Raw genomic sequence first — 23,078 nt, 5'->3', positions numbered from 1 at the left:
CCAATGGGGTGGCGCCCGTTAATCCCTGCTCGGTTAAAACCCCGGGCGAGTCCAGAGGAGGCTCTAATGTGCACAGACAGTCAGTGGAGACAGAGAGCGACGCAGGCGCAGGAAGTTTTGTTCTGGGAATGTGCGATGTTCTAAAAGAGTTAACACATTTTGGAGCTTTCTGAAAGTTTTTCCACAAGAACAGACAGAGAGTGAGAGAGGGAGACGCACTGGGAGCTTTTCACACCCACTGTCGCCCTAACATCACCGGCTCTTCCTCGTTTGAGGAGAATTGCTTCAAGTTGTTCTAACAGTGCAACGACACTTTCTCTGGACGTCCCGTTGCCTCCGGTCGTCATGTCCTCCGGTGATGTCTCGGAGCAGAGTCGGCGGGTGAGCGTGCTGTCATGGGATCAGGTTCGGCGTTTGGACTCCATCCTTGGAGAGAGCGTACCGATCCACGGCCGAGGAAACTTCCCCACGCTGTCCGTGCAGCCCCGGCAGATCGTTCAGGTGAGACCCCTCTCACTAGCTCTCTCACTAGCTCTCTCATAGTCGTTTTGCTATCTAATAAAACGCACTGAAGCAGAAGTGACAGAGAAGAGGGAAAAGTACATCTTCTCTTAGTTTCATGTATCCCCATATCGCCCTATTCTCAACAAACAGAGAAAAAAAAAGAAAGAAATTAATGAAAAACTGTTATTTTGATTAATTTGACACAAGGTGTGTTACCTTTTTGGGTGAAAGGCAATTTTAATGCTCTGCATATATAAAGATATTCCGCCACTGTTGCTCACAACTGTGTCATATGCCATCTTGGTAATAAAGTTTTTAGTAATTAGAAAATAGCAGTTTACAGTAGTCTGCTGACAGTGGGTGAGTGCAGTATATTTATTTTGCAGTGACTGTGGAGTCAATGAGATTTCACTTGCTCCAAAGGTACACAGTAACATAACTTCTAAACAAGCCCGGCTAATCAAAATCAGGCCTACATATTGAAATATTCTGTTTGCTCCACATTCTGCTGTTTTTCTGCAGTAATTAGGATTTGTGGCAGAACTGATAAAACTTTAAAAGATACTCAATCACTTACAGTCAGACACATTAGTGGAGATGATCTGACACTGTGACTGCAGTTTTCCACTAACTCACTAGTGCTTCTCCTCCGCAAGTCCCTTTTTCACAGTTTCTGTGAGATAATGACCACACCACAGTATATTTACTAGAACTGGAACATGTGGGGATTTGCGTGGGCTGCAGTTTTTCCGGACATTAATAGCCTGTAATCCTGGTTCATGTGTTGCTTGAATGATTAATATTTTCTACAGTGTTCATATGGGGGAGGGAAGACCTTGCGCGTGCACACACACACACACACACACACACACACACACACACACACACACACACACACACACACACACACACACACATTTCAAAGACCCCTATAATCAAAGAGGCCTACCAATGTAATCTCTCCCCTGTGATGCCTTTCTTCCATTACATAGTCCTCTAGTCATAAGGGACCTTAACCATTTTTTCTTACAATGAGCCTGCATTCTTTTTGTGGAACTTTCGGATTAAATTCTTAAGAAAATTTCTTATCCAGAATATTCTTTATCTATTGTGTTTGAGTGCTAAGACGTTGGCATACTCAATACTGCTTAACCCAAAACACCAGTAAAGTTTTTTTTAACTTACTAAAACTATAGACTCTATGTAAAAGATGGATGTAGCAATTGTGACATCACTCATTGATGTCACAATTCTGAAAACATGAAGCTCATCTACAAACAACGTGCCTCCGTCCAGCTAAACTCTGCACTATTCCACTGTCAGTTTTGCAAATCTCTGAATGCAGTTTGCATGAATTTGCGCACATTGTTGACATAGGAACACTGGCTTACAAAATGCAACACGCTAAGTCCCAGTTAATTCAGTTCGATTCAGTTCAATTTTATGTATGTATTTTATGTATTTGCAAGCGCTTTGGTGACAGTGGCAAGGTTAAACTCCCTACTAACAGGAAGAAACCTCTGGCAGAACCAGGCTCAGAGAGAGGCAACCATCTTTTGAAACTGGTTGGGGCGAGTGGATGAAGACAGTGATCAATAATAACTAATAGTAGCTTGCCTCCACCAGTGTGTGAATGTGAGAGTGAATGAATAGTGGAATTGTAAAGCGCTTTGGGTGCCTTGAAAAGCGCTATATAAATCCAATCCATTATTATTATTATTATTAATAAATAATACAAAGAGGTGTATAAACACATAGTGAGTGGAAAAGGTGACTAAAGAAGAAACTGTGCAGTTGTGCTTGTTCAGCCTCAATTTGAAGAACAATTCGATCATGTGTCATTGTGTGAAAGAGGCTTCAAGTGACGTATACAGGTGTTTTATAGAGGAAGAGGCAGAGCGAGAGGCGGAGGAGGCAGCGGAAAGCAATTCTAAAAATTCTCTTGTTAGTTCAGTTGACATAAATATGCTTGTGTGTATTGTTTTGTTCCGTGGAAGAAATAAGTTTTGATAAGATGGTTTTGAGTGGTGTGTTTCATTTTACACTAGATGTGTAGTTTGTGTTCTGAGTTTTGAGAAGTGGAGCCACGGTTTCTGGAAATGTGTTTAAGAAAATCTGGGAAAGTACTTAATGTAGCTGTGGGAGGTGGCGTCGTAACATCTTTGAACCAACACATAGCTGCTATTGCTGCTGTTAATAAAATAAAAACTAATTGAGCAGATTAGGATTTCAAGTAAGAACAAAATTGTTTAAATGTGTAGTTAAGAAGTCACACACATCCAGCTCAAATCTTTACGAAGCAGTTCAAAAAGTATGGAAGAACCTGGCAAATGCTATGGCAGCTTAGCTGATCTTATCCACTGTGAGTGTGAGGTCTATTGTTTTTTTGGCCAAATGTGAAATGTTAAGATGTCTGCTGGTAGAAGCTATAAAGTGGGCTAACAACTGTTTGATCTGTTACTCGCAGATGAAACAGCTCATTTACAGAAATATATCAATTGAGTGCAACAGTAAATCCCTGAAACCACCTTCTCTGTGGCAGCTGAACCTGTCAGGATTAACCTTTCTGGTGGAAACCATGAAGGCACTGCATCTATAAGTGTAGACTGATTTGAAATTGTGTTCTGTATGACCATGCAGATATCGTGACAAAAATAAAAATGAAGCGACACAATGCTCCCTGTTGAAAGACTTAATGTCTGCAAGTTGATTTTTATACCATGTGGCCATGAATGGAAACCAGTGGCAGTGTGGTTGGAGGGGGAAAAAGTTTTGTGATTTAAGCCACTATCAAATGGTTGACAGTAATGCGGGGTGTTTCACAGTAAATAGGCTGCAACATTCAAAACCACTAGTTTGCCACTTTTTCAACCTTCCCATCAGACAAAGTCATCCCCCTAAGTGATTTTGTAGCCACACTAGTATTTTGTTCTGTCATACTGGGCGAAGTAACTGATGGATCACAGTCCCAAAGGGTCACAGGACAATCTCTTAACAGTGTATTTGTCTAATATCCACATTAAAATAACATCTGTTTGTGGTCTGGTTGTGAGTGAACCCTGGGAGCAGTGAAGGAAAACTTTTGCCATTACTCACACTTCTGTGAACGTTGACAGCTCAAAGCCAGATCCTGTGATATCCCTCTCAGCGGACTAAACCTACACACACCCAGTGTACTACATACCGAGGAGCATCATATCACATGATGAAAAACGCAGATTACGTGACGCATGCATCATTGTTACGTAAATTGTTGAATGGGTTCATATGTGGAGGCAGAGGTATGGGTTCTTATTTTTCATGAAACCTTGAAACATTACTCCACTCTCCAGACAGTAGCGAATGGCCTGGGTTTGAAGCAGAATATGAGGATGGGATTAGTGCCTGTAATAACAGTGGGCTTGAGGGTTGGGCATGACAAAGTGTTACTGTGGTAAATGGAGAGCAGTCGCCTGAGCCGCTGTTGCCCTTGCCAGACTGTAAACCAACTCCTCAGTAGGCTATTGTTGGGACCGAGCAACATGAAGACACCACATGCTCCCAGTTCCCGTAGAGGAGGTAACCTGGGAACATTCATTTCTAGGCTGAATGTTTTTTTTTTTAGTGTTGATGGTATCTCTTTGGCTGGGCTTTCCATTCATGAGTTGGAGTTTCTGTCTGCTCATTTTAATTTCAAATTGAAAGTTTGCAAACTAAAACTTCCCATCATTTCTTTTGTGGACAGGGCAATAGCTATATCTGGAACACACAAGGTGTAGATTTTATTTTTACATTTTAAAACCCATACATTAAAAAATGTTTAAGGGTACTCTCTGTCATTACTCAAACTTTATAATAAATTGTTCATCACTCAATGCCTTTTTCTAGGTTGTATTTGTAAATATGATGCATTCTCAATGAATTACCTGGTACAGTAAAGGTTACATCAAACCATCTTGTGGTACAAATTAAAATTTTATAAAGTGAATCTATCTTTTGAAACCTATAGTTCATATACTCTGGTCTGAATCAGCTGTGTTTGTAAACTTGTAGCTTTTTCCTGTAGTTTGGCTTCTTTTGACACGAGAAAACTGCAAGTTAACCAAAATGTGTGAATGCAAACCACAGGAAGAAGTCAGTGAGTTCTGGATTAGCTGATAACATGGTTATGGTTCCATTCATGGCCAACAGGGTTAGTTGCTACAGCTAGTGTACTCTACTGCATCCCAGAAAGTGAACTCAGGTGTATGCTGCTCAGACTTGGTAGCTAGGTTGGATCGAGGTTGGATCAAGTTATCACGTTATCTAAAAAAAAATCAACACTCAGGAGTTCAAAGACCAAAGTTTCTTGGTATTATTGTTTTGGTTTGCTTGATTTTAGAGTTAAAATGCAAATACACAGACTACTTTTAAGTATAACTATATTTAAAGTAGCTAAAAATAATTACAATGCCATAGGCAAGGATAGCTTGTTATAAAATACGGTTGGCAAAAAACAAACAAACTAAGTGTTAAACATAATGAAATTTAAAAAATACAGAGTTGCGGGTGTATAAGTTTTAATTACTAGTTTTTCCACCTCAAGTTTTCATACTGAACAGTTTACTTGCTTACACCTAAACTATTACGATTCTGTTCCAGTGCTGTATCCGAGTCTTTTAATTTGTGATTTTATATGAGATAAGTCAGATGGTTGTGAGGTTAGTAAGACTGGTTTTTACTAATAAATCCACATACACTAGAGTGGTTCTCACCAGTTTAATCTTACATGGCTGGCACAGACATCTAATACAGCAAAAGTCCCCCCAAATTGGTCCCTTGGATATATTCCTATCAAATAAAGTTTGAGTGGACTGAGACATTAAAACTTAAGTGAATCCTTGAAACTGAATCCTTCTTTGAAAACTTTTATCACAAGAGCATCATGTTTCAGCACACAACCCATTCTTGTCTAAGAGCACAGGTGAAATGAGCACCCGTGCATAAGAAATTTGAGGAAGCATTTCAAGTCAGAAGTAAAACCATCATCAGCATCCCCCGCTGTCTGCCAAGCTACTGTACTACTGACTGGCTGGGTTAGTCTTGGAGTGGATTTGAAGGTCAGGGACTCATAACTCCTCATTTGATGTCGCCATTTACTTGGCACAGGGATAATCTGTCTCACTGCCCAGAGCTCTCATTGGCGTCCAGGGGACTATGTGCTGGCAACTGGCTGGGTCATTTCAAACAGCTATAATAAAAACACACTTTGTCCACAGCTTAAATGAAATAGTCAAGGAAACTATTAAGATGCCAGAAGGAAAGTGGAAAGACTGTCGCCAAGGCGTTGTCAACACCAGACAGTCTGGTGTGTTTGCAATTCTTTTTGTAATGTGTTTTTACATCACTGTAAGTGTTAGGCTCTCATCAGGTGCTGGTGAGTCATTTGGGAAATGTACCATCCTGTTTTATGAGTGGTAAAGGATGCATTCTGTGGGGCTAGCACAGCTGTACTTCCCCATACACTACTTTTGGGACTCCCAAACAAACACATTATAGTGTGCTGTTAACTCAAACCAACTGTTTAAGTGTGAGGTCAGTGAAAATACTTTCTGTGGGTTTCCCTTGGATAGGTTAAAAAAATCTCTGCAGTCTTGTCCACTGGACTGAAATCCTGCATAATTTCTCTCTGCAAAAATATTCTCTCTACCTTTTCTCATTAGATTTTGGAGTAATGGGGTTTCTTTAGTTCATTTAATAGCACAATATACTATATATATTTGGCTGCTCTTGAAGTGTTTGCTTGTTGTTTCGTTTAGGTTTAGGTAACAGAAAACTAGAAGTATACTGGATTTGTGGTCAAACTGATTGAATTATTAGAAATATGTTGCTTTTTTTCAGAATCTGTAGTTTAAAAGTTTTTAAGAAACTACCATTCAGTTGTCAGGACATGTAGCATTTCATTGTCTGTGTATTAAGCACAGTGCATGATACTGTATGTTAGATTGCCTTGGTATAATCATTACATATTTAGTGGCTCCATAGTATAGTAGTTTACACATTTAAGTAGTAAGCAAAATATCCCTGGTTTGATTCTGGGAGGAGACACAAATCCTCCAGTGTTGGGTTAGAAAGGACCTCTGGTGTAAAAATCAAGTATCCAAAACTACTGGCTGTGGTAATTGCTTGTGAATGAGGCAGTAACTGAAATTAGCTTTCTTTTTAAATAATTTTATTTAGTTTGTTTAATATAAATAAACAAGTTTATGAAAACACCAATTTGGGGTTTTAGGTGGAGTAGTAACAAGTTTACTCATCCAGTTCTTCTTATGTGATCTATCTCTAGCTAATGTGCTGATTACCAGATGTGGTCATTAAAACAATGGCTTCAGGACACAACTTGACCTAATTCACTTGGAATTAGGTGGAATAAACAACAAAATGCATGTGGAAATATGAGTTTTAGGAATCTTTGAGGATTATTAAATTCACTCTGGGTTGGATTAGACTGTGTGCGTAGCTAGTTAAGGGTTTTAAAGTGTTTTGTCTCTCTGATCGACTAATTTATGGTTCTAGTGAAAACAGTAGCTAGGAATAAAAAACAAAACCAACGACTTTTTGATGTGTCAGAATCATTTTTTTTTTAATTTGTTCCCTGAATGACAAAATATGGGAGAAAAGTTTAATAAAACCAAAAATGACATATTCTGATACATTCTAATATTCTTGTCCAGGGTTAGAGTTCAGCTTAAGGCTTAGAGTAAAATTTTAGCATTCAGTATGTGTGCCCTGTATTTTTTGCAGGTTAAACGTAGCATTATGGTTATACTCTCTTTCAGTATATAGGATTACCTGACTGGATAGGCATTGCTTGTCTCTACGCATTCAGTGAAGAGACATCACACCATTGAACAGTAACATCAGATTCCCATAACATAGTGAGAGCGTTTTAATGAATTGTGAACAGCTGTGCTTTGGATTTCTTCAGACTTGGCCTTGTTAGTTGCCCCCCCCACCCCCTGAGTGTGATTTGAGTGATGTAACAGACAGGAAGCACAAAGATCTTAACTGCCTGTAGTTCTGTAATTTTCCCAAGAACCACAGCAGTACATCTGTACAGTGTGTTCCAATAACATTATAAACACCTTTTTCAATTTGGTCCACATTCATGAGTTTAAAAGTTCAAAGCTCAACAGTTCCTTTTATGAGTCACTTACACCTGTCAAGCACAGACATGCCGCATCTTTTCCACATCTAATCTCTGTGGAGCAGCTTTTTGAGATAAAAAAAAAGCTACAGTCAGCTGCTCCCTGAAGCGTAATTTATGGTGCCACAAACCGCGTACACGGTTCTAGTTGCACAGTGAGCGGAGAAGGGTTTTTAGATGTGCTCCTATTTTGTTCTCCAAAATCCTAACAGTGCGTCGCTGGATGTGCATGACCTATGTGCCTGTTGAAGATACATTAGTTGACAGGTGGGTTGGAATAGGGTTAGGGGTCACAGCGGAGTTCACCAGGAATGGGAAAACCATGAAAAAAAAAGTTGGTTTTACTCGGTTTCAATTCTTGTTACTTGTATATTGTAACTTTGCTTGTGTCTGCAGCTGGCTGATAGACTAACTACACCCCAAGCAAGAGTAGCCCACACACCGGTTGTGGTATATATTTTGTACACTGCCTCCATCACCAAAAAAGCTCTCTATGGGTAGACGGACCGTCCTCAGACTGCCTGAGGACTGTAAATGTGTTACCCCTGCTGAACCATAAATCCCGCTTTATTCACTAGAGGTCACCACGGTGAGTAACTCCACGTATTTGATTTGGCAGATTTTTACACCAGATAAACTTTCTAACACAGCCCCTCAGGGGACTGGTATCTCGTCCTGGGACTGAATCTGGGATCTTTCACTTGTTAAGTGGAATTTATGGTGCAGTGGGGGAAACGCATTCGCAGTCACCTGGCAATCTGGCTTTGGCCCGTCTACTTATAGAGAGCTCTGTTGCCAGAGGGAGGTTTGTGGGTGCTCTTGCTTATGCTGTCGCTGGTCTGTCACTTTATAATGTAAATGGAGGTCATCTCTTTGAGTGAGAGACTACACCAATAAGTAGTCACTTAAGTGCCAGTTGCTCTTTAAAAAAGCTGCAGCGTTTCGTTCACTCCAGAGATGTGTTCTTCATGTAAGCCCTAAACAATAATAAAACATAGCAACTACTTTATTATGCAAGGAAAGATTAAAAAAATATATAATTAAACTTAATCAAACTCAATTACAAATTTATGCTTTATTGTGCGTTCTACTTTCACAATAAACCTAATAAAGTGTTTAGTCTCTCATTTTGTGTCTTTTCTCTGTGTCTTTACTTTCAGGTGGTCAGGGCTCGACTGGAGGAGCATGGCGTGATGGTACGTGATGTTAAGCTGAATGGTTCAGCAGCCAGCCACGTACTTCATGAGGACAACGGCCTTGGCTACAAAGACCTGGACCTGATCTTTGGCTTGAGTTTGACTGATGACAAAACCTTCCGGCTGGTGAAGGACGTGGTGCTGGACTGCCTGGTGGACTTCTTGCCCGAAGGGGTATGCAGAGATCGAATCACAGCCCTTGCCCTAAAGGAGGCATATGTTCAGAAGCTGGTGAAAGTTTGCAACGAGACAGATCGCTGGAGCCTCATCTCACTTTCCAACAACACTGGCAAAAACGTGGAACTGAAGTTTGTGGACACGCTGAGAAGGCAGTTCGAGTTCAGCGTCGACTCCTTCCAGATTACTCTGGACTCATTGCTGCTGTTCGACCGCTGCTCGGAAACAGCCATGTCCGAGACCTTCCACCCTACAGTCCAGGGAGAGAGTATGTATGGAGACTTTGAGGAAGCTTTGGATCACCTCCGCTCCAAGACCATCGCCACCCGCAGTCCAGAAGAGATCCGGGGCGGCGGCCTGCTCAAGTACTGCCACCTGCTGGTGCGCGGTTTCCATCCATCTTCCGCAACTCAGATGAAACAGATGCAGCGCTACATGTGCTCGCGCTTCTTCATCGACTTCCCCGACATAAGCGAGCAGCAGAGAAAGCTGGAGGGATATCTGCAGAACCACTTTGCGGGCATGGAGGACAAGCGCTATGAGTATCTGGTGACTCTGAGACAAGTGGTGGATGAAAGCACTGTGTGTCTGATGGGACACGAGCGCCGGCAAACGCTGGCTCTTATTTCTGCCCTGGCGTTGCGTGTAATGGCCGAACAGAATGCCATCCCCGCTCTGTCCAACATCACCTGCTACTACCAGCCTGCTCCCTATGTCAGAGACGTCAACTTCAGCAATTACTACGTGGCGCAAGTTCAGTCACCCATGGCTACGTGCAGTAACTCTTATCAAACATGGCTGCCTTGCAGCTGAGCAGTGTCTTTTATCACTGCGTGGAAAGTTTATGTTTCTTTTTTGAACCTTTACTTTGATGTAAGCAGAACATTCATTAACCGAAATGTTCACTGTAAGGGGTCAGTGTTGTGTCGAACAGCCTTGGCTGTAGAAGACAATCCATTCTTCTCAGTGTGAAGCTATTTACTGGGTCTGTGAGCTGTACATCTTAAGTTTCTAGCTCTGCTGCCTTCACGGAATAGGTCTTTGTTTTGTTAGATGAACTTGCGTTTCAAAACAGGAAATTATATTTTCAACGTGTGCCTGTGATTTGTTTTGAATTTTTAAAGGATAATTTGGTAGGGAAAGTGAAGATCGGAAGGAAAGGAGGGAGGCAAATGACATGTAGTAAAGCGCTATATAAATACAGGCCATTTACCATTTACCATGTACTAAGGTTTGGCCAGACAGGAAGGAATCTAACTGCCAACTTATTGCTCAGGGCATTTTCATCTAAAAAACTTTTGTGCCCTAAACATTCAATTTATAGGTCACACAGCTATTAGCAACTACACAAAGTTTAACTTGTTATTGACCCAGCGCATAAAAGAATCTTCTGTCTTGCTGTCTGATCATCTGCATATTTACAGTACAGCCCAATTCACTACCTTATTGTTCTGTTTACATATTTTTCCTGTTGTGTTGAATGATTCTCACTAATGTCATTTTATTAAACGATTTTTTTAAACAAGTGATGATAAGAAAGCCAGTTGCACAAATTTACATATGCTCAAGCATCTAAACCTGCTGCAAGTGGGAAATGTTAGCAAATCGACTGAATTGTGTTAGAAATGCGACAGCTGAAGACATAAAACAAGTTTCAGTAATGTATAGTTATAACAGCGATGGAGCTCTTGAAGCTAGAACATGATGGATGCTGATGCATTGGGATTTTAGGGTGTCATGTGCTTGGTATCCCTGTAACAATGTAGCTTTGTTATTTTGACCCCCAACTTTGTTGTTTTGCCAACTCTTGTATCAAAAATATTCCACTAAGTTATATCAATTAACACTGCTGTAAAAAAAAAAAAGAAATCTAATATGAGCCATTATAATTATACCTTTTTGTTCTGGTATTTCATAACCAATGTGGATGTATATGGAAAAATATGAAGGCTTTATATATGAACGTTTTCAGTTTGTGTCTGATGTAGGCTCGGGTCTTAATGAAATGTAAATACTGGTTACGAAACCAAACTTTTTTTTTTTTTTGTCATTTTTTTGTTCTGACTGTGGTTTCAGCTGACCTGACTGGGAGGGAAAAGGACCAAAGACATTCTTTGTGTAGCATGACAAACAAGGACTGTATATGGTTTCAAGTGCCTGAATATGACCTTTGTAGTAGTTGTTATGTATGAACTGTTTTTGAATCTTTTTCATTCAGGTTACTGTAAATTTCTATATCTAGGGTCAGGGTACTTGTTTCATTAAAAAAAATATCAAAAGTTTAACGATGGTGATACTTTGGTCTTTCTTTTCACATTCTTGGAAGAGAAGTAAGATGTGGATGATAAGATGTTGACTCAAATTTGTCTAGAGACGTGCAGAATAAATGCATACTTTATCTCCGGTCGGTGTATCGCACTTTCTCAGTTTCAGTTGCTGCAGATCTCCCTCTGTGTATGTTTTGCGATCTTTCTCAATCACACACAAAACAGCTTGTGTGTTGTCTGTGTTCCATCAGCTACACAAAAACACTTATTTGTTCAAGCTCTGTGCCTCCCTTTTTTTGCCTCCCTGAGCAGAGTTTTCCCATGAGCCTGCACCTGTGCATTAGTCACGTCCCGCCAGCTGTGAATCTGACAAAGGTTTCCCTTTGCCCTATAGTCTCAAAAATGGAGATCTCTGTTACCTTGGATGAGTTGAGCTCTAATAGGTGCTGCTGAGAGCCAGGTGGTAAAATGGAAGTGCCGCCTTTTCAATAATGTCATGATATACTCGATATACTCCTCACCAATAATTCTCTCCTATGATATTTTGTAATTACTTTTGCATAACTGGGGACGACTTCTTGGTATTTACTTGAGCATGAAATGGCAAATAGCTTGACACACCTGCTAAATATTTGTGGGTAAACAAGACATAGTACTTGGTCATTAAGGAAGTGCTGGAACAAATTAGTGAAGTCCTTGGTTATAAGTTCAATTGGAAGAAATGCATCTGTCAGAGTGATTAAAGAGGCGAGGTATAAATGCAGCTAGGGAAACAGCCAGTGAGGACAGCTAATCCTCAGTGGATTAGCTGTCAGAATTTTCTCCAAACTGCTACACAAACAGTCAAGGAAACATGTAGTAGGACTCCAACAGGGAGCTCCATGGGATAAGCATGCGTGAACACGGCAACTGAGACGGAGCTTGCCTTACCTTTAACAGCCCAACGATTTCTGCGTCTGGTGGCCAGACCTCAAGAGACTTTTAGAGAGCTGGGAGGAAGTGTGTAAATGATAATAAACAAACTACAGCAAGTTGTCAAAGTTTAATTTGCTCAAGATTAAGGCTGAACTTGTAGCCCTGTGAGCATGACTCTGTTTATGAAAATGGAGGCCAGTCAGTCTACTGCAGATGGATTGCTTTTAAATTTCATACATAAATTCATATATAAGCACATGCATCAGCGCTATAGAGTTTGATGATCTAAATTTGGCTGCAGGCTGTTGACTTCAAACTTATGAAATTTAATGCTGTTTTGCTTGATTCTTTGGTTGCTTTTGACCTACTTAGTGACAAAGAGATGTCTGATTAGCCATCATTTTAGAATCTCAAACATAGTTTTTACCTGATTATACCAAAACTTTGGCCCAGATGTGAAATTTTGTAAATTTAGGTAAGGGGTATAATAATAATGTATATTTTATTGATCCCCATGGGGAAATTACTCTCTCTGCATTTGACCGATTCACTCAGTGAAGCAGTGGGCAGCTACTAAGCAGGCGTACTGGGGTGCAGGGTGTAGGGACAGTACCTTGCTCAGGGGTACCACTCAGTGGATTTGAACCCCCGCCCTTCCGCTCATGGGGGGACCACTCTACCTACTGAACTATCCCTGCCCCCAAATCTGTATCTGTATTGGTGAAGGTGCAGGCACCAGTCACAAGCTTTCTGTAATAACAACTAGTCCTAACGATTCTTAAACTTTGCCAATAGGTTGCAAACTATTAGTTGGTGTCCTGATGAAAACCATCATTGTAGCATTGTATTAATCAGAAAATATTTAAAGGTATAAAGTAGTTCTAGACAGGTTTACCTACAATGTGAACATGAATATGCTAGCAGTATTGCATATAATTTAGCATGCTAATGTTAGCAATGGAGTCCGGTGCTTTTTAGCCTTGTACGTATTTGCGGATAGCATGATGTTGTCTGAACAAAACACTGTCAGAGATTGTTACGTAGTGACCAAAGCAGCACGAGGTTTTTAGTACGTACCTCTCTGCAGCTAACTTGATGACTGCCAGCAACCTCTGTTAACCACTCGGGTTGCCAACTGTCCCGTTTTAGCTGGGACATCCCAAATAATGAGCAAAATTATTTGTGTCCTTTATTCTGCCTTAAATATCCAGTATATTGACCGTTACCTGCAACGCCACTGACCAAAAAAACAGCACGCTTAAAAATACCAAAGCTGATTTTGGCCGCAGTCGTATCAGACAAGTGCTTCGTGTCCAGTCACGGCCAGTTTCGCACACGTGATATGTGATTGTGATTTGCCGTTTGGTCTCCATAGCATAATAAACTAATAATAATAAACTGGATAACTGATATAACTGTATTTACAGTAATTTATTTGAATATTTTTTATTTTTTGCTAATTTCTTAGAGGAAACGCCCATGTGATTTCTGTCATCATTTACTGTATTTTTCTTTATTGTTTTAGATGATGTATTGATTAAACTGAATAAGAACATTTTACTGCACTTTTATTATAAGAACATGAATATACAGCACATATTTACACTATGCCCAGCTGGTTGTGCATTGTGCTTCTGGCATGCCAGAGTGTGTCTTATTTGATAATTAAAAACCCTAGTAACCCTAGTAACCACTCATCAATCAGTTGGGGGATACACACTTTTCCCTAGTGATAGGTGGTTACTAGGGGGTCACTGACATTTTAACAAACGGTTTCACAACGACCGCCAGCAACCACTTGCAACCAGTCAGGAATTAGACATTTTTTCCTCATGGAATTTGGTTCCCAGATGATCACAGACAGCTCACTAGCACTGCATGACTGCGTTAATGCTGTAAGTAAGTTCAAACATGAGTTATGGGACTTAAATGTTGTTAGGATTTTCACTGAGAATAAATGTTACATAAATATCAATCTTATCAAATATGCAGCCTCTGACTGGAGAGCCTAAGTGGCAGGGAAACAAAGCTGAACCGGCAACCTTCCGGTTACAAGACAAACTGCCAACTCTTTGAGCCACGATCGCCCCATCAAGAACATCAAGCAAATTAGCAAGACCCACTGCTTGGTATTTGTTGGTACAAACAGTTAAAATATGCTCCTTTTATTTTCAAATAAAATTCTACAAATGATTAATTTCGTGTGGAATTTTTTTTAGATAGCTTTAAAACTCGTAGTTATAAAACATTAAAACAAACCATGGTGGAGTCTTTAAATTAATTTATTCAGAATCAACGGCCAGCAACTTTCTTCAAGAGGAGCAGAAAAATCATGCACCTGAGATTTAAGGCAGTGTAAGCACAGCTGTGTTTTTCCTGGACAAAGACCACAGATAAATATGACACTGTGGAAAGCACTGTGGTTCATAGTGTTCCACAGCGCCCACCAGCTCTAAGCAGCTTGGCCTTCTCAGCTCTGTTTTCTCCGGTCTACGTGGGTGGGCCTCCTGGGATGAACTCTCACCACAGACATTGGAACTTAAAAGGTCTTGTTATCATTTTCTCCTCCCCTCATCTGTCAGTCTTCTGCAGACAGTAATCTCTATCTGACAACTGCAATGTGAATGTTGCTCAGAATGTTTGCCGAATAGATTGCGGAAATGTCTTTTTTAGCGGTGATAGACACCACCTGTGGGTGGATGGGAAGGGTCAAGACAAGCATAATACCAAGAGTGGTCTCCACTGTACAAGACGTCACTGTTATCAAATCTCAGCTCCCTATCTCGACATACTGGCTGTCAGAGGGGATTGTAGAAGAAAAACAAATTTGTCCTCAGTTGAGACGATACATGGGTGGCTGAATCCTCTAAAAGAATGAATGCAGTGAACTTGAAGGAGGAAGTTAAAGGAATATTTATCTTGGGAGGTGGGGTTTAGGGAAAACTAGAGAGGAAGTCGACGAATCCAAAGTGCTTTCCCCGTTTCAATGGTTGCATTGCAAATTAAATTCCAAAAAAGTACAATCACCCCCAACTGCAGCATAATAAAACAAATTTAATTCTTTAACTCTGGAATGATTGAACTGGACTCATACTAATTTCAGTCTTTTACAGCTGAAGAATGAAGGAAGTGGTGCTGAAATTTTTCCCATAAAGTGGTTTACTGGACTGGGTGGCATTGCTCCATCCATCATCATGTCGTTAGCAAGCAATTCCCAGGAGCTCACAAGATTTCTATTTGTAGCATCTGTGGATATTCAGAGCGGCTTCACCATGGTGATGTTTGTTTGCTGTCCTGAAATCCAAACAAGTTGCCAATTTCATATAGTGGGCTGTAAAAACTATGCATCTAACTTGGGTTCTTGGTGCACTTTGCGTACCACCGATTGAGTTAAAAACACATTTATTGGGAAATTTCTGTCCAAGAGAGCGTAACTGTTTGACATTTAAGTGACAATATAAAAATCCAGCAATTAAAAAATAATCAAGTCTAGGTGACCCATAAAGGCAAAAAGTACACTTTTAAAAGTTTCACTAGATTTATTAATAGTTAAATCCCCTGTACAGCACTCTTCATTTATCTTCTTAACATGGACAATGTTGCCAGAGACCTATTTAAGACAAGGGTTAGAAAAGCTTTTCATCTGTTTTTGGAATTTCCCCATATGTGAAATGCCCAGTGAACATGATGGTGAGCCTAGTATCTAAAACTTAGCTTGTTTAGCATGTAGCCAAAATTCAAGCCCCTCTGACAGCAGGTAACAGCTTTTAGTGCTGGCAAACTTTCTACAGACTTTGGAAACCTGGATTTGGGTCGTTTATCCCATTCATTCGGGCTGTTTGGTCCCTACACAGATCATATGTTGGGTTTAAGTCTGGCCTTTGCTTGAGCGACTTAACACGATACCTTTTATGAAACCACTCCTTTGTTATGTAACTAGGCTTCTTTTATGTAGACAAAGGTTTATGTATAAAAGGTGCATTCTATACCATGGGACCAAAAATGTGCTCTGGCCTTCTGCAGTAGTAATTATCCTTACAATGTTTGTAATCTGTGGTTCTAGAAGTTAAGAAAAAATGCTAAGTGCACCTCAGTTAATCAATACAAGTATTTATTTCCTTTATGGCAAAATTTAAATTTTCAGCCTACACCCTCTAACTTCCAGAAAAGAGTATACTCCTTTTCAGTTATCTTCAGGCCTTCCAAATTAAACATTTTTAAGTCTGATTTTATTCATATTTCCTATTTAAAATGTCCTTTTCTGATATTAACGATCGATCTATACTCCCATATGATGTCATTAAAACAGAAGCAGATGCCCTAAATCCAACCACAAGCCATCCAGGTAACTTGAAACTTTACAACGCATTTCCTGAGGGCCCCCAGTAAGACATCTGCCAAAGCTGAAGCAGATCAGATGAACCAGTGTTGAGATAAGAGCTGAGCAGATGCAGTTATACGCATAATACAGAGCTTCCTTTTATTTATTAGTAGGAGCATCTTAAATCATTCTGTTTTGTAGAAGCATTTCCATGTTGTCTTCTTCTTACACTATAAACCAGTCCTGTAAAGGAAAAGGACACCCCCACACATCTTCCTCCAAACCAAATGAAAATGAAGTAAAGGTGACTTTACCATTACTTTTACTCCTATGAAACCACACAGTAGTAAAGATAAAATAATATAATAATAGTGCCAAACTCCCCATAAAGACCAGTTTAGTGATGAATCAATCACCAGAGTCAAAGCAAGTCATAATTTTCCTGTAGTCACACACTCTGTAATTCCTTCAGTAGCCAGATTTATTCTTCCAAAATAAGCAGAACACAATTCTCCCCGTGTGAGTGCTCTCCTTTCACCACTTTATTTGTACAAATTAGTGAGTAAGCTATAATTTACAACAACATCACAGACGGTGAGCAGACGCCGCTTTCTGTGTTTTCATGACAAAAAAAGAGCTGGAACACAGAAGGGGCTGAATGCTGAATTCTGTTGAGTCACTCCCAGACTGCAAATAATGAACTGTATTTTTAAGAGAGTCCCAGACCATCCAGGGTGTAGACTATAAACAAAATGAGCCTCCGTGTGAGTGAACGGCACAATTTTGGGAAAGATGTGCCGAATGGAAATGACACGTCTCGGAATGGCGCAGTGTTTTCTTTTAATACGACATGGTTGCTTTCAGCTCACAGGCATTCACAAGAGCGCTCATGTGAAAGTAACAGTGTGATACCAGCATCTGCTCGGACCAAACACCAGCCTGCTTTCATTTGGTTCGGAGAAAGATGGGCGGGGGTGTTCTCTTCCCTTATCCGACCGGTTTCCTGATGGCCACTGTAAACACTGGCTCTCTCAAAGGTCACAGTGTTTGTCACTCTTGGGCCCCCGTGAGGAGCTCTGCTCTCATAAATATTAATGGACACTGTACCGAATGGGGCATCTGACTGTTAATATGGGGTGTAGAGGATGGGAGGTAGGGCTGTTCCTTTTTAACGCTGCAAGAGTCTCCTCCACTGTGGGGCCACGAGAAAACAGAGGGGAGGGACCTGGGACAGTCTGGCCCTGATCCTGCATTTGGATCTTCCAAGTTGAAAGTGGCCTGTTTCGATTGCCAGGTGCTCACTTTGGCTCTGAAGATGAAGCCAGTGGTAATACACAGTTTCACTTCAGACTATATCAGCAGTCTGTTTGAATAAACAGTGTCTGTAAATTCTCCCCCAAGTGATTGATTAGCCTCCAGCCGCTGCAACTATTCAGCACACCAAGCTGGGCTAGTACTGTATAATAAGCCTTATTTATCAGTTGGCCTCAGACAGCTTATGTAACTGTTATGTAACAGCATGAGTCCACACAGACAAGGTATACCATGCTTTCCCATTAGGCCTGAGCTATATAGCACACCCAACCTTCAAATAAAGAAAACCTCAGCACATCTGGTTGTCTTTGAATTCAACCGCAACCAAATGATACGCAGACAACTGCCAGGATGGGCAAAAAATAAGCTTTTTTTGGATGAAAAACAACTTGAGTCTGTGAAGTGTGGATAAAAATTAGGTAAACTTTAAAGGAATGATGGTTTGATTCATGATCAAACAAAATAATAATGAAAAAAATTATTTTTGCAGCTTTCTGAATATAAAATATGCTCTCTCTGAAATTCAAAAAGAAACCACCCAAACCGGATGGAATTTGTGAGGTATAAGACGTGTGAATCAATTCACATAAAATATCAAACATGAGAATATATATTTTTCAGGGATATTGCACATGCCTCCTGCTTGCTAGCACTGGGGGCTCATTTTTCTCTCGACTGGATATCCACACACTCTGTATCCACAGTCATAAAAAGAAGCAATATTTCACCAGCAGTGTTTTTGTTTCCTTATGAAATATGGCTCAGTGAGCAATGGCACCAGGCCTCTGTTCTGACAAGAAGCCAGTGAGGGTTTGACTCATTGCAAGTGAGAGGGAATGACATCTGATCTGATGAGGTGGAAAATGACAGGATTGCTTCTGTTTCCATCAACCTCCAACCTCTGCTGGGTTTGGATCAGGAAAGGTAAATCACATCCTAACCCTTGTGTTTTTGTATTATGTAAACCTCAGATTGACCTCTGTTTAGCTGTACCTGATAGAAAATGATGATTGTCCTCACATAAAGGTTATTTCATTTTATTTGTGCAAGTAGCAAAAAGGATGCAAATACGGAGCCATACAATCTGTATAGTGAAGATATTGGGGTGGATATTGGGCTCAGCAAAGCACTGAATGTTATCATGAAAGACAGCTACACAATTACCATCAGAATGTGATATAACATACAGTTACTGTTCAATAACTAACAAGCTATCACACCTTCACGAGTATCAAATATTGAAGAGTAACTACTTTATTATGACACCAATACAAAATTAACTACTGGATTGTTGCAAGTAATAATTTAAAGGGAGGAAACTGTAAAAGCCAGCAAGCGATCATAAGGTAAACATCCTTTTTTGCAATCAGTTGAACTACAGTTGAAGTAGTAACCATGATATTTCCATATATATAATAATCTGTTTCTTCACTCTCTAAGATTAGATGAACTATGACAACACAAAATTTATACTGACAGTCCATGAAAGTGTTTCCTCTGCTCTGCACATGTGCGTGAGACATTTAGGGCTGAACAGATGAACAGTGCAGACTTTCACTCTATGTAAATGGGAAACAGAATCTTAGTGTTCGTCATACTTTGACAAATGAACTCTGGGAACAGTAACGTCCACCGCTCAAATATTTAAAGTTCTTCCTGTTTTTCACGTTATTCATTTATATGTTCATATTTAAACACAGCCAAAGTTGTAAATAATGAGATCAGCATATGTGCGGGTCATCCATCCGAGGAAAAAGCTTGCTCATGTGACCTGCTCATACTTCCCATTTATTTGGGAACATTTCGCTCTCTTCACACTGCTCTCAAAGCTCGACTTGAAACAGTTTCTTTTAAAAAGATTCTTGACACTGTGCTGTGTGACTGGGAACATCTGTCCCTAATATGGTCCTCTAAAGTTCCACAACTCTGGCTGTGTGCACAGCAAAGAAGCTCAACCAAACAAGACACCACCTATCCAGTCAGCTATAGCAGGACAACCAGGAAGTACTGTGTGCTGTCCAAGCATTAGCTGCAAAGTGAATTGGGTTGCTGTGCATAGGAATGGATTTGTGAGTCCTGTTTGCAATTGAAAACAGGTTGTTTAAGACTGAGATGCTGCACCGATACCCAAACCAAAGCAAAATCTAACGGATAACAAATCTAACGGATAAACAAAAAAAGCCCAATATATATATGTATATATATATATATATATATATATATATATATATATATATATATATATATATATATATATATATATATATATATATATATATATATATGTACAATAGCAGCTCCTTTCATCTTCAGCCATCCTCTTCCTTCTCCAATCCCCCTCCTCTCCCTTTGCACATTAATCCTCTCTCTCTTTTTCCTTTCTTGCCTTTCTCAGATTGATCAAATATTTGGTCTTCATGGGGCATGAGTCTGTTTATTTTTTGGAGTGCATTTTCAGCAGCGGTCTGGCATGTGTGGTGGCTCAACAGTGCCGTCTCAGACATCCCAGTGTTTGGCTTAGCGGCTGGGGACGGAGGGAGAGCTGGTGTCCGAGACTCCGAATGTGTGCCGGCAACGCAGGCTGTTCTCCTTTTGCAGGGCAAACTGGGACCTGCGAGCCTCACACACACTGTGGCCATTCACTCTCCCAGCACACAGGATAGAGTATGGATTGTTGAAGGCCAGTGGCAATGCCAGGAATGCTGAACCCTAGTTCCTCCCTGAGAAAAAAAATGCCATTTGGTTCTCTGTCACTCTCCCTCCCTTTCTCACTCCCTCTGTCTTTGAAAAGTTGCAGCAGTCTGATGAGAGGGATCACTAGTGCATAAGCTGACCTGTTTCCTCTTTCCTACAGATTCCAGCCTGGCCAGTCAGAAAGGGCCTCCCAGCCAAAGGAATTCTAAGGAGAGTCACTGTTTTCCACACTGGTATTTCCTGACCCAGTCTCACATCCCAAGTGGCTCATTCATAGTTATAGCAATGAAAAAACTGAGTACTATATAGAGATGGACACAAAATACTAAATACATCCTTAATCCGAGCTAAACCACGACTTTCCTGCTTGAGGTGAATTCCCATCATTTCTATTTTTAACAACTTTTCATGTAAACTTTTTTGGCATTTTGTATTAGTGAAATATCCAGATGTTTATTGGCTCGCACTTTTGCTCTTAATCATGTCTGTGATGATCCTTCGTAAGTGTGTATTATCATTTTGATTAGCCGCAGTGAATGTAGGATGGGGATGACCTTTTGCGGCTTAAATACTTTCTCCATATGCGGAACCACGATCATCGAGACGTGTGGACACCTCCATCCCTGCAGCTCTAATTTATCCAGTTTCAAACCCCCGGAGGTGTGCGTGACTGTGTGTCCGCTCAACAACTCAAGCCACTGTGAGTGTAATAACAGCTGATGGGTCATAGAGGATATGAAGTGTACTCCAAAAGTCATCAGTGGAGGGACAATAAATCATAACATGTTGAAAAGCTGAAATGGATGAGTACTTATTTATGAAACACAATGGAGACGTTCTGAGGTACAACCGCTATTAGGTATCAGGGATTTTCCTTCACTTGTGGGACTTGGAGAATTTTGCTATCCCTTCCAGAGTGGTGAAAGTTAGCCATGGAAGGAAGCCACAGAAGGTTAAAAGAAGATTTCCTTACTATTCAAGAAACGGAGGCATCAAGGGCCCAAGTGGAGAAGTCGGGAGTATCCAGCCCATCGTTAATCAGAATCATTTTACGCCGATAAAAGATTATACCATCCCAGATAGCTTTGGTGAACTCTCAAGGAGCCAAGTATATCTCAGAAGAAAGAGCTTAACCATCCCTTTTTCCAGCCTGTTGTGAAAATCAGTTCTCTGTGTGTCTACACATGCCAGAGGACATCCCCAGGGTGAAATCCCATCCCTTCCTCCCCATGGAGCTCTTGCAATGACTTCTCGGAATATTCTCAGTGAGTTTTAATGAACAGATAATAGCTGTGTCTCTGTGATCTCAGTAAAAGAAGCCTCCATCATCTTCTTCTTCTTTCTTGGTATTTTAGTCAAACCATAATGTGAGAAAAAGTTTTCTTTAACTGGAGTCAGAAGGGCAAACTTTTCCCCCAAAGCAAGACAGAATTGGTTAGAATTGTCCAAATGTTTTTCTTGGGAAACAAACAGCAGTGAACATACTAAAGGGGGAAAAATATATCAAAAAATCTCTTTAGGATGTGAAAAAGGTCACCTGGATGACTTACATACATACTTACTTAAACATTTACATATGCTATGAGAGACAAGAGCCCACTTCTTTCTCTAGTGGTAGAGAAGGAAGATTAGCTTCAGTTCTTTGTGAGTTTCTGCTGTTTAGGTGAAGCTTCTTTTTTACTTATTTCAATATTCTTATCAACTTTGTTTCCAGTTTCCAGTTGATGGTCACAGACAGGGGACTACAGCATCTGTTCTATCCCAGCAACAGTGAATTTCACAGTATGGAGTCTTGCCACGGTGATATAATATGCATGCAGTTTGTTCAGAAACACTGTCATTATATTCAGAAGTGGTAGTTTGCAAAGTTAGATGAGATGTTCCCATAACCAGCAGCGGCAAAGAGGAGAACATTTCTCCTTTGTTTGGTTTTAAGAAGGAACAGATTATCTTTAAAGTCATTGTAGGTAATGTTTTGATAGTGTTGCACAGTTTTTAAAGACATTGTAAGATATACAAATATATGTCAGTAAGTGAGATGGGAGCCTTTTCTTGCCTCACATGGATGTTTAGAAAATATTTCAGAATTAGTGTGATTATGGCCAACTTTGTATTATTCTAGCTAGATTGGTCTATACCTATTCTTTAGTTATGGCTAACCAATAGCCCAAATGAAAGGAAAGGGAGCATAAACACTCTTGACTCAAACCTTTGGTTCACTGCTCCGTTAAACGACCTCCACGCCCTCTGCCACCACCACGCAATTCATCTTCCTAGCTGTTTAAAGCTTGACCTTCTAGCAGGCTTCCCACATCACAGACCGAGTCCTTTCCCCCCACAGTGACATGAAAGTAACAATTATTTTCTCTTAGCACACTTTAATTACTTGCCGTCTTTTAACCTAAACCTCACCGCACATCCCACCTAAAGGGAAAATCGGGCAGCTACAGAGCAGAAACATCCTCACTTTTTTCAAGTCCAAGAAGACTGGCCAACAACAGATCTCCTCCTGCCTTCAAGAATAT

The 23,078-nt window shown here is 40.4% G+C and overlaps 1 protein-coding gene across 1 annotated transcript; it reads left to right on the top strand.

Moving 5' to 3' along the window:
- The first annotated feature begins 36 nt into the window (after positions 1-36).
- tent5bb (terminal nucleotidyltransferase 5Bb) lies at positions 37-11,327 on the top strand. Its single transcript, XM_086280056.1, has 2 exons — positions 37-501; positions 8,830-11,327. The coding sequence occupies exons 1-2, from the start codon at positions 346-348 to the stop codon at positions 9,853-9,855; spliced, it is 1,182 nt and encodes a 393-aa protein (XP_086136182.1). The 5' UTR covers positions 37-345; the 3' UTR covers positions 9,856-11,327.
- The last annotated feature ends 11,751 nt before the right edge of the window (positions 11,328-23,078 follow it).

This window comes from Aulonocara sp. 'chitande type north' Nkhata Bay, linkage group LG22 (assembly GCF_057382095.1).
Source record: "Aulonocara sp. 'chitande type north' Nkhata Bay isolate Kocher_YH1m ecotype deep benthic linkage group LG22, A_spYH_male_GT1.1, whole genome shotgun sequence".
NCBI lineage: Eukaryota > Metazoa > Chordata > Actinopteri > Cichliformes > Cichlidae > Aulonocara > Aulonocara sp. 'chitande type north' Nkhata Bay.
Note: the sequence above shows the minus strand (reverse complement) of the source record. Positions and strands in the feature narration are given on the sequence as shown.

Bases quoted from the DNA above. Each gene is read 5' to 3' on its own strand.
- tent5bb (XM_086280056.1), top strand. From the start codon at position 346: ATGTCCTCCGGTGATGTCTCGGAGCAGAGTCGGCGGGTGAGCGTGCTG. The intron at 502-8,829 runs GTGAGACCCCTC...CTTTACTTTCAG, and splicing joins AGCCCCGGCAGATCGTTCAG to GTGGTCAGGGCTCGACTGGA.